Source organism: Loxodonta africana, chromosome 6, assembly GCF_030014295.1.
Source record: "Loxodonta africana isolate mLoxAfr1 chromosome 6, mLoxAfr1.hap2, whole genome shotgun sequence".
NCBI lineage: Eukaryota > Metazoa > Chordata > Mammalia > Proboscidea > Elephantidae > Loxodonta > Loxodonta africana.
The window spans coordinates 88,818,007-88,837,740 of NC_087347.1; the positions used below are offsets into that span (position 1 = coordinate 88,818,007).

Sequence of the window (19,734 nt, forward strand, 5' to 3'; positions counted from 1 at the left end):
ATTTTGATGAGCTTTGATAAATGTATACACCCATGTAACAGCCACTTCAATCAACATTTAGTACATTTTCATTATTACAAAAAGTTCTCTAGCCAATACCTACCCCATAGGCAACCACAGCTCTGATTTCTTTTTAAATTTTATTGTGCTTTAGGTGAAAGTTTATAGCTTAAGTGAGTTTCTCACTCAAAAATTTATACACATACTCTTTCCTGACATTAGTTGCAATCCCCACAATGTATCAGCACTCTCCCTCTTTCCACCCTGGGTTCCCTGTGTCATTCATCTAGTTCCTGTCTCTTCCTGCCTTCTTGTCTTGCTTTTGGACAGAAGCTGCCCGTTTAGTCTCGTGTATTTGATTAAGAAGCACGTTTCACATGGGTGTTATTGTTTGTTTTTATAGGCCTATCTAATCTTTGTCTTAAAAGTGGACTTTGGGAGTGGTTTCAGTTTTGAGTTAGCAGAGTGTCCAGGAGCCATAGTTTTGCAGGTTCCTCCAGTATCTGGCAGACCAGTAAGTACAGTCTTTTTTTTTTAATTTGAATTTTGTTCTACATTTTTCTCCTGCTGTGTCTGGAGCTCTCTGTTGTGATCCCTGTCAGAGGGGTTCAATGGTGGTAGCCAGGCACCACCTAGTTCTTCTGGGCTCAGGCTGGTGAAGGCTGCGGTTCATGTGGTCCTTCAGTCCTTTGGGCTGATATTTTCCTTGTGTCTTTGGTTTTCTTCATCCTCCTTTGGTCCAGATGGGATGGAGCCAATAGATGTATCTTAGATGGCTGCTGGCAACCTTTTAAGACCCCCAATGCTACTCACCAAAGTGGGATGTAGAACATTTTCTTTATGGACTGTTATGCCAGTTGACCTAGATATCCCCCAAGACTATAGTCCCCAGGCCCCAGCCCCAGCAACTTGGTCCCTCAAGTTGTTTGGATATGTCTAGGAGACTTCTACACCTTTGCTTTGATTAAGTTGTACTGACTTCCCCTGTATTGTGTGTTGTCTTTCTGTCAACCAAAGTTAACACCTGTCTAATATCATTAGTGATTTTCCCTCACTCTCCCCTCCTCACCCTCAAAAGCATCAAATAACTTTTTTTTCTTTTTTCTGTGTGTTAACATTTTTGAGTTCTTATAATAGTGGTCTCACACAATAGTTCACTCAGCATAATGCCCTCCAGATTCATCCATGTTGTGAGATGTTTCGTGGATTCACCATTGTACTTTAGCATTGCATAGCATTCCATTGTGTTTATGTACCATATTTTGTTTATCCATCTATCTGTTGATGGGCATTTAGGTTGTTTCATCTTTTTGCTATTGTAAATAGTGCTGCACTGAACTTGGGTGTGCATATGTCTATTAATGTGTGATGTCTCTTATTTCTCTAGGGTATATGCCCAGGAGTGGGGTTGCTGGATCATATGGTATTTCTATTTCTAGCTTTTTAAGGAAGGGCCGTATCGTTTTCCAAAGTGGTTATACCATTTACATTCCCACCAGCAGTGCATAAGAGTTCTAGTCTCCCTGCAACCTCTCCAACATTTGTTATTTTCTGTTTTTTTGATTGGTGCCAGTATTGTTGGGGTGGGATGGTATCTCATTTTAGTTTTGATTTGCATTTCTCTAATGGCTAATGATCAGGTGCATTTCCTCATGTGTCTGTTAGCTGTCTGAATATCTTTCTTCATGAAATGTCTGTTCATTTTCTTTGCCTATTATTAAATTAGATTATTTGTCTTTTTGTTGCTGAGCTGCTCAAGTATTTTGTAGATTTTAGAGATTAGATTCTTGTCAGATATGTTGTAGCAAAAAAATTTTTTCCCAGTCTGTAGGTTCTCCTTTTACTTTTTTGGTGAGGTCTTTGGTGAGCATTGGTGTTTAACTTTTCGGAGCTCCCAGTTATCCAGTTTCTCTTTTGGTGTTTGTGCATTGTTAGTTATGGTTTGTATTCTATATATGCCATTTATTAGGGCCCTTAGCATTGTCCTTATTTTTTCTTCCATGATCTTGTTTTAATGTTTAGGTCTTTGATACATTTTGGGTTAGTTTTTGTGTACGATGTGAGGTATGGATCTTGTTTCATTTTTTTACAGATGGACATCCAGTTATGCCAGCATCATTTGTTAAGAAGGATGTCTTTTCCCCATTTAATGGACTTTGGCCCTTTGTCACATATCGGCTGCTCATAGATGGATGGATTTACATCTGTGTTCTCAATTCTCTTCCACTGGTCTATGTGTCTGTTGTTGTACCAGTACCAGGCTGTTTTGACTACCATGGCTGTATAATAGGCTTTAAGGTAGTGTGAGGTCTTCTACTTTGTTCTTCAATAATCTTTTACTTATCCAGGGCCTCTTCCCTTTCTGTATTAAGTTGGTAATTTGTTTCTCCATTTCATTCAAGAATGCTGTTGGAATTTAGATCAAGATTGCACTGTATCTGTAGATCGATTTGAGTAGTATTTACATTTTCACACTGTTGAGTCTTCCTATCCATGAGCATGGTATGTTTTCCACTTATGTAGGTCTCCATTGGTTTCTTGCAGTCATATTTTGTAGTTTTCTTTGTATAGGTCTTTTATGTCCCTGGTTAGATTTATTCCTAAGTATTTTATCTTCTTGGATGCACAGTTCTGATTTCCATCACCACAGTTCTACTCTGACACACATGCGGTTGCTATGAGTTGGAAATGATTCAACAGTAACTTTTTTTATTTTAGTATTCCGTTACATCAACATACCACAATCTAGTCTCCTGTTGGCAATGTGGGCCATTCTAATTTTTGACTATTATGAATAATGCTGTCATAATCAATTAAAAAAAAAAATCTAGTACATGAACAGCAATGCCCAAAATTTCAAATGTCTTTTCCTTGTAATCTGGTTTGATCATGGAAATAAAACCACTATCTAATAGATTAAGATAAGCATTCCCGCAAATGTATTACTGAGGCCCCAGAATGAGAGGGTTGTCTAGAGACAACTTGGCCTATATTAATAGGTATGGCTCACAAGGTACTTTTAGGGTGAGTTCTCAGCCCAACTCATCACACACTAGAATGGGCAGGATTCATTTTTTTAAATAGTTAAATGTTCACTTTTATGGTTATTATATGGCAAATAATTGTAGTTTTTTATTTACAGGAAGGTGCCCTGGTGACTCAGTGGTTAAGCACTCAGGTGCTAACTAAAAGGTCAGCAGTTTAAACCCACCAACTGCTCCGCAGAAGAAAGATGGGACAGTTTGCTTCAGTAAAGATTACAGCCTTGGAAACCATATGGGGCAGTCCTCCTTGATGGCAAAGGTTTTTTGGTTCCTTTAGAGTACTGATAATTTCCTCTAGCAAATTGAAGTCAATTATGGAAAATTTTCAGTAAGCAATAATTCAGTTGGAGCTCAAATTGCTGAATTTTAAGAACCCTGGCACTGTGGTTAGGTAGACTAGTGCTAACCTTCCCCTGCCACTCATTGTGTGATCTTCGGCAAGTTACCCTCCTGAGTTTGCTTCAGGATATTTGCACAGATTTCATGGCTTTGCCATGAAAGTTAAATGATAATGCATGTCATATTCTTAGCACGTAGTGAGTGCTCAATGAAATCCTGATATTTCAGTCTAAAAATCAGCAATAATGCTGACAACCAACACTGGCCAAGGATTAATCACTGGAAGAGTTGTATGAGTGTGAAAGCACCATTTTTGATATTCATGACATGTCCATGATCTTCAAAGAATGTAACTTAAAAAAAGTGTGCACAGGCAAAAAACGTACCATGGCAAAAAGAAAACCTCACATCTCTGACTCAATTATAACATTTTAAGACTTAAGATCTCAACTATAACATTTCAAATCTGTCATTCTCAGGCAAACACCCTCTTCTTCCCCCAGCTCCAACTACTAACTTTTCAGGTTACAGGACAGAGAGGTAGTGAGGGAGAAGGGTATGTGGCTGAGTGGTTCTCACCTTGACCGCACATTCCGATCACTGGATCCCATCCTGAGATTTTGATCGGTCAGGGTGGGGCCCAGCATTAGTATTTGTGAAAGCTCCCCAAATGATTCTAGCCTGATGTCTAGCTGACATTGGTTCAGTTCAGCCCTGATCCTCTGGAAGAGGTTGAAATAGGCTGTCCCCTGACTGAGCAGAACCATAGACCTCTTCTTTGGGCTGAATTCTGCATGCTACTTGGTGGCAATAGGGCTTTGTTTTAGCAGAGCTTGTTTATTCCTACACCCTGGAGAATGGGCCAATTTTTGATCCACGATGCAGTTTTGTTTCATTCAGGCTCCGTCTGAAGTTTCTTTGCTCAGTTTCAAGGGAGGGTCCTTAAAGGGCATCGATCTTCTGCCCTTTCCTCATCCATAGTTCTCTTTCTGGCCCCATTAGGATGTCTGTCTGGAGGCCCAAGTGCAGAGTTCTTTCCAATCCAAATTTGGGTCAGTTGTTGAAGTATTTCCTGTCACAGTGGGGGACCTGGGCCCACTGAGCTACCGTAAAGACTACTGGGGTCACTAAAGGCAACAGTCAGTTGCTGTCAATCAGCTCAGACCAGCCCCAGACTCCCCTGTTTTCCTGAATGAGGGCTTTCAGCTTCAACCCAGATATGAAAATTTCAGGTTCAGGGAAGGCAGAGACTCAAAGCCCAAATAGATACCAGACATTTTAAAAGTCCTGATGCCAGTTCCTGGGGAAAATCCAGCAACTTCAGCTCTCTAACATGGGCTGTTTCCCGAACTCTGTAGACTGTATGAGGAGGCAGGGCTCTGGAAGCTGTAGTCTGACTTTGTGAGCTGATTTGAGTGTCATTTCAGAAAACCTGCACCTAATTGTTTCCCCTCCTTCCTGCTTGAACATGTATTTCCATTTCATGTTGGATCCCAATCTATGGGTTGTAACCCACTCAGCGAGGAAGAGCAATTTTCCCTTGGGTTTCTTTCCAAATACTCACAAACATTAAGTACAAATGCTTAATCTATGATTTGTATCATGATTATAGAATAGACTGTGCCATGTCAACACTTTTGGGTTTGATTTGCCACATGAGTTGTTTCCTAGGTTTCTGTGCAAGATCCAGGAGCTGGGGCTTTACTGGGGGAAACTGCAAGACCTGGAGGAACTCAGACTTTGGGTCTCCTGGAGCTGGTGCTCCTCATTGTTTCCACAGATGGAGAAAAACTAACAAGTAATGCTGCTCAGTATTACTGGAATCCTCACCTTCCATCTCTGGCGCTTCCGTTACCCCATCCCTACTTCAGGGATTACTATATCTCATGAAATTACTCAGCAGGATAAGTATTTAGAGTTTGTTGGGGTTTATTACATTGGTAGCAACCAAAGCAATCTCAACCACTGTTCTTTATGTTGATAGTGAGTTCTTATTAAAAATGATGCCAAAGGAGCCTCTGCTAGTTTAGTCAGGCCTAGGGTGCCAGATGTAATTTCTGTTATGTGAAAAGTAGTGTTAAATATACAGTCTGAAAAAAAACATGATAAACTGTAGAGTACATTAGATCCAAAACAGACCCTTCCTCAGAAATAAAAACACTTAGATAAAGAGGAGGAAAGTTCATAGCTCCAGTCTGTGGTATGGCCCATCTCTCAAAGTGTATTAACTATACAAAACTAGGCAACACCTAAAATAGGTGGATATATTTAAGTTGTTTACAACATGCAACTAGATTCACATTTATTAAATCTGCTTTTCCATGTTACATACAGAAAATAAAAAAAGAACAGGGAACAAATATCCAAGGATGAAATTTCCACATTTATTTTTCTTCTATGTGCATAGAAAATGGCAGTGAAGTGTCCTATGAAAGAGGCAGGGAATGGGCGTGGCGTTGCTATACCAGACTGGACTTTGTGCTTCAAAAGTACACTATTCATTTTGAAAACAAAGGATGTTGCAGTTTGCTTTTAATTGCTAACAGTTCCTTGAGTTTCCCATTGTTTTATAAGCTGTTTCTTCAAATCTCTTTTCAAATGACACACTGCATTACAAATGATGGCACTTAACCAATGTGGCATTTCCATATTTACACCAACAAAATAAATTTACAAGACATAATAGCATACAATCTTGACATTTAGTAATAGCAATAAAACATGAAGGGCATCCATTTAATTCTTCTGTACAAACTATCAGAACATAACTTTATTCACATTAAAAAAATCATCTTCAATTTGATTTGACCTACACATTCCCCATCTCATTTCACCCATTTCTCAAGCCTCTCATCACATTGCCCACACCTTCACCAGACTACAGACTCTACAAATAATTAGACCTAACACCTAAATAGAGTTTAGAAAGTCCTCTCTTCCAAAGGTTTCCTTACTTCCCTGATAATTCCTCAAAAAAGAAAAAAATATATATGCTCTTCACTCGTTCCTTCCATTTCACTTTCACATTTCACCATCGAATCAGCAAGACGAACTTTTCACCTCAGTCCAAACAAGGTTAGAAAGAAAGAGTTCTTCTACCGAGCATCTTGATGCTACACCCAGGAGTCAGGGGACCCTGGGTACTGTTCTGCTCTGTAAGAAGGCTGTTTAGTGGAATAAAAGTCTACGTAATTTGTGGTGGATTTCAGTCCATACTGTGTTGAGTAATCAGTAGAAGCTGGAAAGTGAACTCGGTCGTCAAAATAAGGATCTTCATAGCTATGAGGAGACTGCAAATATAATCTGTATGCATCAAAGTTCTTTCTGTTGGAGTCATCTTGAGTATAGTACAGCTGTTGATGCTGTTGACAAAATGAAAAACCAAATAAATGAAAGCAATCTTCTGAAACATGAGTTTAAGGAAAATAAATGTGGGCTTCCTGATCCATATTTTTAAAACAAGATTCAATATTTATGAACTTATGGTTAAAAGTTGTTTCTGGTGATTTACCGGTGGACTGTAAGGATTTTAAACTGCTCCTTTACAGGTGGGCTGTCTAAGTTTGATGAAGTCCTGAGCTAAGGCCTCTGGAGAAGTTGGTGCCTCAGGAGAGCCCAACACCTTGATGGCAGGTGGCCCCTGGTGGTACCTTCCATCCTTACTGGAGCCGGCTCTGTGCTGCAGAAGAGGACTCTTACCAGTGAGATGATGGGCCTGAGTTTTGCTTTGACACAGGGCAACCATTACAAGAAATATGTTGTCTGGTGAACAACAGGCACACTCTGGAAGCTCTGCTGTAAATTGTGATATTAAAGGAATAAGCAATCTTGAGACAGCAGCAAAATTAGAAGAGATGTGTGAAGAGATACAATCTTAGACTTGACCTCTGGGACTAAAAGAGACCTTTTCCTAGAGGAAAAGGCTTCTCTAGCCAGGGCTCATAAGTATGTCCGTGAGGAAGCTTATGTGTGCATTCACACAGGGGGCCCTACCCCACCACCAATCCATTTCCTTTTGCGCTGTCTTATCTTTGGCATCACATTAGTTTCTTCAAATATATTTGGAGGAAAATTGTCACGGTTCCTTTGTTTTTCTTTCCTCTTGACCAAGCCCCAAGCTTTCCTACTTAGTAAAATGTAACAAAGTTACCACATAGGAATCAACACCATATTCTACAACTAAACGCAGTCTAATATCATCAAAATTTCAGTTCGAAACTCTTTTTAATTTATGTTAGAGTTGTGATTCTAAGGTTATTTGTCCCTACTAAAAAAACCATAGTATTAATTATGAGTAACTTGGGAAATTATTTTTTTTTCCATTTACAGAGAAAAGAAGATAAAATGGAGGGAGGTCTTAGAATATCCTATTTGAAGGACAGGATACAACCTTACTTTGGGAAATCCTTATCGCTCACATGTTACTGGAAAGTGACCAAGGTAGATGTCATAACCCACCACAGGATTAGGAAGGACCTGAAGCTGATTCTAGGCCCCCCACAGAAGCAGAGATTTGAGTGTGTTATTGCAGCCACCAGTTCCCATTCGGATAGAAAGTCGGGTCCGTTGTGGTAAGGGTTGAGTCTCCCTTGACCTCTGGGACTAACAGAGACCTGGCTGTGGACTCAATGTTTTTAAATCATTAAGGGTTGGGCAGGGAGGGAGTCGTGAAGATGGAGAATGAGGTGTCCAAAAAAAGAGAACAAGGAGATGAGAGAATGAAGTGTGCTTACCCACTACCTACAGAAAGGATGGGAGAAATTTCAGATTTTAACAGAAAAAAAAAAGTGCCGGAAAGGGAATTGTTGGGCAAAGAATATGACTTAAAGATTTCTTAGGTCTTTCCCCTCATTGGCAATGGTGGTCTCAGCAGCACTGATTGAGACATTCAAGAACATCAGGCTACTTTGGAAGTGATTTGCTTAACCCACAGGTGAGTTTCCGAGGAGCAAAGATCCCCTGGGAAAGCTTCTGCGCCCTGCCGTGTTGGCTTAGCGCTGGCAAGTCAACTGGCGCGGACCCCTCACGCTGCTCATCCCTGCTAATAGCCCTTCTGTAAAATGATATTGCAAATTCACCTGTAGCCGTCTATTTTGTTCTCTTGCTGGTGAGGAATAGGAACTGATGTAAATTGGTGAAGGTTTGCTGGAGCCTGTAAGAAAATATTTTATGAAATTAAAACGTGTGCTCATAACTCTGGTCCATTAAGCTGTGTGGTGCCTGCGCTGGGGCGGTGAGTACCTGAAGGCGCCTGTCTTCCGGCATGACTACAGACCGGGGTCGGCAGCCTGGCTTCCCTGTTCTAGTCTGGCTGCTGCTTACTTCAGCGCAATTAGGGGCTAGTGAAAATGCCAAAAATAAGCAGTGTGTATTTCACAAAAAGGGGTTCTTTCTTAGCCTTGATTATTGTGTAGAGCTGTTCACACCTTGACTTGTGATTTTTATCACAAACTGCTCCCTGAGGATTTCTCGGGCTGGCTGGGAACACCAGCACAGCACTTCTCCTTGAGCTGAGGAACACCACTTTTCCAGCGTCTAAGCTAGAGCACTGGGTAAGAGAGAAGATGGCAAACAGGATTAGGAAATACACTATCCTTCAGAATAGCCTTGATTCAAAACTCCAGGTCAGGGAAGAGCCGCACAGGCATGTTCATAGCAATTGGGCCACATGGAGGCACAGCCTTGTGGCTGCCATACTGAACTACATATTAAACAAAAAGAACTTGGTAATAAGATCAGTGTCTTCAAGAGTCCACAGTAGATTTCTGATCTAATGATGACACTGGTTACCCTTCTATTAAAGCTAACAGAGAGTTTTATATTTTTAATGAGGAAAATGAAACATTCTTGAGGCAAATTAGTTTATTGAAGCAAGCAAAGAGGATACAGAAGGGCAAGCAGGCTGAAGAGGCACTCTTTAAAATAAAGCAGACTGCTGCAAGTCGGAAGCAACAACAGCACGCTGGTATGCGCATTTCCTTTGCAAAGAGCTTGGTGTTTGAAATGTAGCCTCTGCAATTTTCTGAGCTATTAATTGCCATAGTAACAATAGTCGATTAGTAAACAGTCCTGTGAAATCACAATTTCAAAGACAACAGCACAACTGAGAATGCTCCCTCAGCAGTAGTTAAACTGCCACCATCTTTTATTTCTTTCTTTTTAATAAATAGATTTTTTGGAAAAAAGAGTACTTTTTTAAAATGGTAGCTCGCACTGTCTTATGTAAGCCTCTAGCGTAGTTATAATTTGTAAGATAGTTGAGAATGGAGACAATAACGAATCTTGGTAACCCTTCAGGCTAAAAAAAAAACAAAACTAGCATCCTTTAAATAAACTATATGCACAAATTTATGAATAGGACATAGAAGTATTAATAGTATGCAATATTATTTCTGTTATTCTTTTAAAAAAAATCAGTATGAGGAGAAACACATATATTTTGCTATTCATTCAAACTCTTTTCCATGAAAAATATAAATGGAATTGATCTCCATTCTCAGGTTTGCATTTAAGAAATAAGCCAGTCTAGGAGATGTAGCCCCTGCAAAGCCAGAGAGTCAGCGTTCAGATATATGTGGAAAACAGAGAGGCTGCCCCATCAGGGAGGGAGCAGAAGCAAAGGGACTGTACAGCCGGGCAGTCTGAACTCATTTCTCATTTGGATAACCAGTTGCCCGTGAAGTCGATTCTGACTCATGGTGACCTGTGTGTGTCACAGTAGAACTGTGCTCCATGAGGTTTTCAATGGTGGATTTTCTGGGAAGTAGATCGCCAGGCCTTTCTTCTGAGGTGACTCTGGGTAAACTTGAACCTCCAACATTTCATTTGGCAGGCAAGTGAGTTAACCGTTTGCACAACCCAGGGATTCTCTCTCATTTGGATACAGCCCTCTTTTTATTTGTGACCCACCATACCACTACATCACTTGGAAAAGCCCCAACAGAGGAAATGGTGAGACTGGAACATGGTTGGCTGCTGGGAGACTGTTTCAATACAGGTATGGGCTACTTCCCAGGCTATTGGGCCAGTGCCTGGACACATGCGGTGTTTGCAGATACTGTATGATACACCCAACTGGCGTCTTACCAGGGTACAGGCCTTTATGTGTGGCATCTCCTTGACTATTGTAATACTGCATAGGTGGCTGGGTCCTATCGTATTCAGAGCGAGGGTCTCTGATTCCTAACAGTGCTGGTGAGGAAGAGGTGCTGCCAACTGAGGGAGAGGCAAAGGGAGGAGGGAGAGAGAGAAACGAGAAGAAAAAGAAATCAGATGGTCAATGTCTCTGGAAAATCCTCTCCGGAAAAACAAAGATCAGTAATTAGAAATGCCACAGCAGCTGGTGCTGAAGATCAGCTCTTAGAGCTGAAGAGCAGCAGCCCCGAGCACCCTGAACGTGCCCTGTCGGCCACTGTGAGAATCAGTGAAGTCAGTGCCTGAGCTTGCTCCTGTCTAAAGTACAAGCTGCCCAGTGAGAGCAGGGTTTGCAGAAATCATGCAGGTTGCCAAACAGTGCATCCAGTGACTGGTTAGGCATTGGAAACCAAGTGAGGGATAATAACTTACTAGCCATGCAAGAGTTATATTTGCTATTTTATGATCTCAGTTCTGTTCTTCTAAAATAATACATTATCTGCTATGTATAACTCTTCTAAATAGCTGTTTTACGGCATGTCTAATTATTTTAAAAAAATATCTGCATCTCTCAATGTGTTTGAATAAGAGTATCCAGCACATAAAATTTATAATTCTTTTTATGGTGATCAGCTGTCAGGGAAATTATGTAAACCCAGTAAGCCTGGCTCATCAAGAAGCTCACAGAGCTGAGAAGCCCCAGCCTTCACAAAGACCCAGGAGCTTTTTTATCCCAGCCTGAGGTAAACAACTAATGGTAACGTATCTATCCATGGGTTTCCTTTTGGAAATTCTGGCACAGAGGGAAAACAAACATTTCACTTTTTTTTTTCCTAATTAAAAAGTCATCTTGCTTGCACTAAAATTAACTGTAAATAAGAATGGCCACTTACTCACTTGATACGCTTGAAAGTAGTGGCCTCCAAACTTTGGCACCGGTCGTTTTGCACACACTGATGCTTTCAGAGAAAGACAAATTTGAAATATTTGTCTTTACAAGTCACTTCACTCGACACAGGGCTGCTCCGTGTTAAACACGGGTGAGCATGCCTGGGCAGTGTCCATGCACTGCTCACCTTATTTACATTCTAAAAGGCGGCAGGACAGAGAACACACCTGCCTGCCTTCCATAATCACACTAGGAAGACACCAGGCATGCCCGCTAGCAGATCCCACCCTCGTGCTGAAGGGATGAATCAGTCTAGAATCACTGGAGACACAAGAGTAAAAATACACCCTACTTCTGGAGGAAATTCAAAAAGGCATCTAGGAACTTGGACAGAGGCTGGTCAGCACTGTTCAGTGTGAACATTTATAAGGTGCTCAAAACAAGTTCATTGCTCAGTAACTATGTGCTAATCTGTCTGAAATTATTCTTTTGCCTGTACATGTGCCTTCTGTTAAGCAGCTGAATCACCTTGTTTCCCCTGGCGTCCCTAGTCCTGATTCCCTAAAGGCTTTGGAGCACTTTTAGAAAAGAAGACAGCCTTAGGGTACCCCTGGGAGCCCAGCAAGGATGTTAAAAAACATGGACAGGTCTCTTTGATGAAAACAACTCCCAGTTTAAAAACTAAGATATAAATATACACCATACACAGCAGTCACAGATAATTTTTAAAAATTCCTAGAACAAGTGAAGACATTCAATTATGTGGCAAAAAACACCAGTCATATATTAGTCTTTTTGGCTACATTTGTCCAGATGAGAAATAAGACTGCCAGCTGCAGCACAGTTGGATACAACAGATAATATTTATATGTCAGGATGGGTGGTTTAAAGCCAAATAAATTTAAGGTATTTATTACTTTTCTTGTTTCGTTTCAGTTAAGAATTAAACTTACAGGATAGTCTTGGCATAGTAGCAATTTATCCTTTTGTGTAAAAGAATTTAGGTCTCAAAACTCATTTCTTTCTTTCCACCAACAAGTTATTAAATAAAGTGATGGCCAAGATTCCCAGCTTAAAATCAAAGGGAATCTCTACAAACCCATCCCTAAGGCCTGTTCCCATTAGCTGGGGGCTCTGGAGATCTGGAACGTAGCCAGGGCACAAAGGTTTAATTGATAAGGAGGGTGCACAGAGATCATGGATTGTTCTCCCATGTTGTGAGTCTAAAGATAGTGTCTCAAAAACCTTGTTTCTAAGAGTTTTCACCAGGAAAACTGAAAAACATCACTTTAGAGGAAATTCTAAACTTATGGCCAACAGGCAGACAGGGAAGTCATTCTCATGAATAACCCAGCGTGTCCTCCACTCGCCTGCATCCAGATCACCTATCCAACCTGTTCAATACAGATTTCTGGGCCTCTCCTGAAACCTAGTGAAGCTGCACCTCAGGGCGAGGGCCCCGGGATACTCTTATGCCCTCTAAAACCAAAAAACCAAACCCACTGCCGCGGACTAGATTCCAACTCATAGTGACCGTATAGGACAGAGGAGAACTGCCCCAGAGTTTTCAAGAAGCGGCTGGTGGATTTGAACTGCCAACCTTTTGGTTAACAGCCGAGCTCTTAATCACTGTGCTACCAGGGCTCCCTTATTCCCTCTAGCTGGTGGTACAGACTTTTAAGATAGAAAGAGGAAAGTGGGTTTGTTGTGTACAATAGCTTGTAATTTCCAAAGAAGGCTTTCAGCTCGATGAGCAAATTCTCCTCCTCAGTGTTTGGAGGTGCCAGGCTTAATCAGCTTATGTTCAGTCTTCTCTGGTTGAGAAACAATGTTCTGTCACACAAACGTTCTCATAGGAGAGTGATGTTTACCCACTGACCTGACTGAATGATGGGTGACATCTGTTGGTTGGTGGTAGACAAAGAAGGATGTGATTTGAATCTGTCTCGTTCTAATGTTGACACAGGTGTAATAAAATGGTTCTGGTTCCACCCATCCTATGGAGTTAAAAGAGAAAAGGGATCTCTCAAAATGAATGATGACATTTCATTACAAAAAATGATTATGAATGTGTGCTCCGATGAATGCTAATTATGCCAGAGCTATTCTTGTACGTTACCTTTTTATAAATGCTCCGGAGGTCCCGATATTGCCATAATGTATTCAAGACCTGGGCTGCTGCTTTCACCACTTTCAGAGACGACCTAAGGAGAGAGCAGGAATGCAATGAACGGGAGCAGCACAGCCTCAGACTCCACTTGAGGAGAATCAGGCTGCAAACCAGTAGCCAAAGGCCATCTTTCTAAGGACCAGAGGGCACGGCGGGCTGCTGCTAGAAAACATCACCAAGGAATGAGGTGTAACTGGGAGTCAATCATGTTCAGGGCTGGCCAGAGGTGGCAAGAACAAAAGCAAGGCTATCAGGCAGTCAGCTCTGTGGTGAGAAGCTGTGGTTGAGGTAAGCCCATGGCCCTCATAAGCTGAGGACTTCTCTCAGGTGTCAACTTTCAGCCTGCCCCTCATATATCTCTACCAAGGGCTGCTGTCTGCACTGGGGCTCTGCAGTTAATGCGAACATGACTTCACATCCTGAGCTCTGAGACACTCTCAAGTTAATTTAATATGAGGGCCCCCCTCCCCCATTTTCAGGCCTTCTCACAAACACCATCAATGCCTTTTTATCATTTATACCTCTACAGTGACAAATGGACATATGTGCTCTAATGTCTGACTTGGAAATACGGCCAGTTATTGACTTCCCCTCTCTGAAGACACGTTGCTGAACTTTTATGGAGTGGACTCTAGTGCCCTGGTGCTGTTTAAGCATTGTTGACCACAGTCGCTGTGTTTTACCTTGGGGGTTGTTCTCAATTAATGGCCTCACCAGCGAGCAAAGAGGGAGCTTCGGCTTCCAGCCTTAGCTAAGACCTTCAGATAACCACGGTTGGGGCCGTACTCATGGCCCAGTGCTTGGGAAGTCAGCCCCAAGGGTAACTGAACACCTTTATCTTCAGAATTCATTTCAATATTGAAAATTTGAGTTCAACTGTCACCACCCTGATCTAAAATCTGATTTTCTCTTCTACTCCTTCCCTTCCCAGATAAACTCTCAGGAAATAGGGGAAGGAAGAGAGGAGCACAGGCTGTAAGTCACCCCTCTGCCCCAGGCCTCAGGGCATGGGTCACTGATGATTCTGAGGGTATCAGTGAGGGCCGAGCACAGGCAAATTCCAGGGCTCCACAGTCTCCATGTCTGGTGGTGGACACGTCTGCATTCACTTCCACCCCCACCTCACACCCAAGACTCATTCTTCACAGTGATGTGATCCTGGCTAGTCAAGGGCAGAAATCAGGTGAAACCAATCCCCTCACAGCCTTTCTAAATTTTATGTTTTCGAAAACAACCACAGAGCAAGGCAATAGATGAATACCAAGAAATGACTACAGATGAAGTTTAAGGTATCCATGACAGCCTCTGTAGGGTAGATTTTGGGGAGGGGGGCCCTCGTACCTTATAGCCACTCCATTCTCTGCTGGATCCTGACATTCCTACTCATGTTTATCTCCCTGTTTCAAGTGCTAGGCAGCTGGGATAGAGGCATGAAAAGCAGACCCCATGCCTGGCTCCGAGGACATCTATAACACCAATGAGGCAAGAGCATGCCAAGTATACTCCTGGATACAAAGAACAAGGCTAGATGTTTTTAGACACAAATTCTATGAGCCAAAACCTGACTATGAGAAAAGAAGGATGGTTCTCTGCTCCTCTCTGTAGCACCATTCCTCAAAAGAGTTATGTGTTCTCATCTCCAATTTCTCTCTTCCCATCTTCCCTTAAACCTATGATCTCCATCCCTGACCATGCTGTTTAAAACTGCAATGCCCTCTACCCCACACACCTAACCCATGCATGGCCTATCACCTTCTCTGATTTTATTATTGCCCTACCAGTCAGCACCATCTGACCTGCTACACATGCTGTTTACTCATTTGGTACACTATTTCTCCCATGGAATGCAAGATACCTGAGGGTGGGGACTGTTGTGTAATCTGCCCACTGCTGCAACCCCAGCACCTAGAACAGTGCCTGGCACACAGCAGGTAAGCAATAAATACTTGGTGAATGAATCATGAGGGGAGTTCAGTATGTGTAGTCAAGAGATCATTTGACTTGGTCCAGAACTTTCTGAATCTCATTTAAAAAAAAAAAAATTAGAAAGGGTAGTATTTTTTTTCCAATACGCAGTGGTAACAGTACTAGTTCAGCATTTCTCCAGTTTTTTCTTACGCCTTTCAACAATGAAGGCTACTTAAAAAAAAATTTAAGAGCACCTAAGGTGATTACAGTTACCTCAGGGGAGGAATGAGGAGGCCAGGAAGGAGAGTTAGTAGAATGGAACCTTAGCTTTATCTGTAATGTCTTATCTCCTTGAACATAAAAAGGAGATTGAGTACATTTGTTACTAACAACAACAACAAAATATATATATATATACACACATACATAAGAAAAAAAAGGCTTAAAGAAAATATGGCTAAATATTGATAAGTGTGGTTTCTGGGGGGTGAGAATAGAGGTATTTGCTATATTATTATTATATTTTATAAATTCCTTAAAAAGTATAAACTAAATGACTAGATGAGGTACAACATGAGGTCTTGTCCTGTCATTCCACCAATTAAATATTTACTGAGCTCCTATTATGGGCCAAGCACTGTTCTAGATGCTGGGGATACAGCAATGAATAAAACAGGCAAAGTCCCTGCTCCGGGGGAGCTTACCTTCTAGGGGCAGGAGTCAGACACTAGAGAAACACGCAAATAATATATCAGTTAGAAATCACTGGCATGAAGAAGAATCAATGAGGGTAAGGGGGAAGGAGAGGGAGACAGGGGTCCTTTTACCATGGGCTGGGGGGCTGCTGTCCTGTGGTTTTGGAGAAGGCACAGAGCATCCCTATCTACAACTTCTTTGAAGTTTTCTCTAATCTGATATTGAGGCAAATTTACAGTCATTGCTATAGCTCCATGACAAAAAGTCTTCTAGTTTTGCCACTAGTTCTCTAATCCCTACTCTGCTGCTCATCCATTCTGTGTCATCTGAAGCAAGGAAACATGTATGATCCAAGCCCAGGGTGTGTCCTGAGGCCAAACTGTAGCCCCTGTGCCGAGTGGTGATCTTAATGCTTCCTGGGTGCCTGGCAGAGGCATCAACCCACAACTGAGCCTTTGAGGAGACGTTCCTGCAGGACAGACCCCTGGGCCTGAAACAGAGCCAAGGGCACAAGGGAAATGGTGCCCCCCAAATTTGTCTCATGGTGGCACTTCTGGTTCTTCCAAGGGTCAGCATGATGAAACCACCAAAAACTAATGTGCTTTAGAGACGAAACCAGTGTAGGAGTAGGTGTTGTAATAAATTAAAAACCAGAAAAGGGCCAATGCCAGAAAATGTGTCTCCTAGCATAACAGGCTTAAACTGATGGAGACTGCTTAGCTTACCAGCTTGTAAGAAATGTAGAAATAAACCCTTTCCAGCATGAAATGCAGCCTCCACATAGGCCCTTATCACAGGACCATCCCAGAACAAGCGTCGTTGTACGCTGCCTCTCCTGCAGCAGACTTACCTGTCTCCTCTGCCTTTGGTTATGTTCACCAGCTTTTCTATCCCTCCTGAGTCAGCCAGGGCTTTGGCGTTCTCCATGTTTTTGCTGGTGACCTCGTGCAAAGCACAGCAGATGGCTGCCATGGTCTCGTCAGACAGGATGCTGGGGCCGTTACCACCAGGAAGCCGGTTGACCAGGTCTCGCATGGCGTATTTACCTGCCAATGCAGAAAATTAAATTCTGCTTTCAGAAGATACTAGGTTTTTGTTGTTGTTTTAAGATTCTGACAGTGTGCAGTTTCTTAGAAATAAAGCCCCCAAAGAAACAATAATAGGGGGAGGAAAAAAAAAAAAAACAAAGCAAAGAGGAAAATGACAAATACTGTAATTTTAAGGGGAAAGTCAACATTTTTCAATGTCACCTGAAGAAACGGCTGGTTTATAAAAGAGTACTGTAAATCCCTGAGAGAAAAAGTACATCAGCGCACAAAATTAGGCATGCCAGTCAAGCTGCTTTAGCTCATCTATTTTCAATAACTGAGAAGGAATTATACTACATTTTAATCTTTACTGCATTCCTACTCATCACAAATACCGTAAACTCCTCTTAAGGCTTTTTAAAACTTATCTTTGAATTTGGACTAAGTAAGGCTACCAAACAATACTTTTCATTAAAGCCTTCTGGTCCACATACGGACTGGATAGAGTTGCAAATTTTTATCAAGCTGAGGGTGTACGTCAGCCAGTCCGACATTAGTGGCTTTAACAACAGACTAGCTTCTTTAAAAGAAGACACAAGGAAGATTTTACTATTAAAATTATGGGTATATTATCACTGAGGAGTAATAATAATAAAGTTCTTGATAGGAGAAGACTGGGGGAAGTTCCCTAGCTACTGACGTATTTCGTTATAGATGCTCGATTGCTCTTACTCCTCTCCAAAAAGAGATTATCTTTAGCTTTTTCAATTTTAATTACCAACTGACAAACTGGAATAATTGCACTACAAACAAAAGGAATTAACCAACGCTCAAGTAAATATTATCTTAGGTTTTTTCCCCCCACACTAATAATTGAGTGGATGTTAAATGAGTTTTTTATTAAAGGCTTATTTATACACAACAGTAAGCTGTACGAGAAAAGCCCTAACTACATGCCTGCTTAATTTACAGCATGTCAAAGAGAAGACTCTGGCTGAACCACAGTAAACACTGTTATGAAGAATGGAAAAACAGTGAGGACATTGTAAGGGCAGAAGATAAATGTGGATTTTGAGAATAGATGGTAAGTTAAAAAAAAAAAGAACCAAACCTGTAATGTTTGTGGAAGCAGACTGCCAGGCCTTCTTCTGAGGCTGCTACTGGGTGGGTTCAAACCGCCAACCTTTAAGTTAACAGCCAGTTGCAAACTGCTTGCGCCACCCAGAGATGGTAGGCTAGCACTGGTGATTTTGAATACTCGTGAATGATCAAAAGGTCCATGACATATCATTTGTCATTTTGCTAAGACAGAACTTTAAATTATACACCCTGAAGCTTGGGCTAAGGCAGCTCACTCTGCAGCTCTACACAACTGGGTTGGTCCAACTTGAGTATTCATTAACTTTTGCACAGTGACAGAACTTTTCCTTTGCGAAAAACAGCTATGAAAACAAAGTCCATTGCTAGTGTTGGTAATGGAAGTGAGGAGAGAGTGAAGGTGTCAGAGAAGGTGATAGTTCTTAGAAAGAGAAGTGCTGGGTAAACTAGACCCAAATAATGAATCTGGAAGGGACTCAGATCTGACAGGAAGCAAGGAATCTTTATAGGGAAACAAGAAAAAGTGATTCATGAAATGGTTTGAGTGCTCCAGCTGGTAAAAAAAATAAAGTACATTAATGGAGAGATAAAATTCTAGTGGACGTTAAAAAGGTGGCTAGGATATTCACAGAAACACAGGAATGCATTGAAAGCCAGGACTCAGAAAGTACATTCCTTATTCCTAGTGGTCTTGGGACACAGCCCCTGAGAATGTCAAGAATTGATGGTATTGGCCCTACACCTTCTGTACCACCTGGTGTCTTTTGTGGAATGACAGGACAAAAAGATGTATGCTGTCAATCATTAATTTTTTTTAGCATTAAGAACCCCAAACTTCACATGGAAACCCTGGTGGTGTAGTGGTTAAGTGCTACGGCTGTTAACCAAGAGGTCGGCAGTTCAAAACTCTATGGGGCAGTTCTCTGTCCTATAGGGTCCCTATGAGTCAAAATCAACTCGACGGCAGTGGTGGGTTAAACTTCACATTCTTCTCATGAGAAATCAAATGTATCAAAACTAATTAAAAAAAAAAAAAAATCTCTTTAGGGACCTAAGGCGTTTCTCTCAAAGAAGTATGGGAACTAAAGTTGTAACACATCCTTTGGAAGCAGGGACCAGCTGAACTGTGAAAAGGGCATGGGACAGGCTCCTTTCCTCTCCATAGGGAAGGTTTGGCTCAAAGGGAGGCTGTGTTAAGAGCAGGTTAATCTCAGCAATACTTAAAAACAGCAATTCCGCTACTGAGCAGAAATGGAATGAATTTCATTGTTGGGAAAATTCTGTGTCATGTACTGCGTGAGGGGCTTTCCTGTGAGTCACCATATTTACTTCTCACAGCAACTCTCTGCGGTAAATATTATTGTTCTCTCTCTCTGTACTGTTCTCAATCTCTCCCCCTTCTCTCTCTCATATGGCAGGGGTATTTTA

The 19,734-nt window shown here is 41.6% G+C and overlaps 1 protein-coding gene across 7 annotated transcripts in view; it reads right to left on the reverse strand.

Annotated features, from left to right (window-relative positions):
* Positions 1 to 2,944: 2,944 nt before the first annotated feature.
* The window catches only part of PKP4 (plakophilin 4), a 310,497-nt gene continuing 293,707 nt past the window's right edge, over positions 2,945 to 19,734 (reverse strand). For 4 of the 7 annotated variants that reach the window (XM_064287107.1, XM_023542929.2, XM_023542928.2 and 1 more), the window contains exons 17-22: positions 17,031 to 17,226; positions 13,526 to 13,610; positions 13,286 to 13,403; positions 10,470 to 10,598; positions 8,462 to 8,535; positions 2,945 to 6,745 (exon numbers count right to left, since the gene is read on the reverse strand). In XM_064287107.1, coding sequence (XP_064143177.1) covers positions 6,497 to 6,745; positions 8,462 to 8,535; positions 10,470 to 10,598; positions 13,286 to 13,403; positions 13,526 to 13,610; positions 17,031 to 17,226 — 851 coding nt within the window. In that variant the 3' untranslated portion in view covers positions 2,945 to 6,496. The remainder of the gene's footprint in view (positions 6,746 to 8,461; positions 8,536 to 10,469; positions 10,599 to 13,285; positions 13,404 to 13,525; positions 13,611 to 17,030; positions 17,227 to 19,734) is intronic. The other 3 variants (XM_023542930.2, XM_064287108.1, XM_023542932.2) reach the window with 3 other exon arrangements.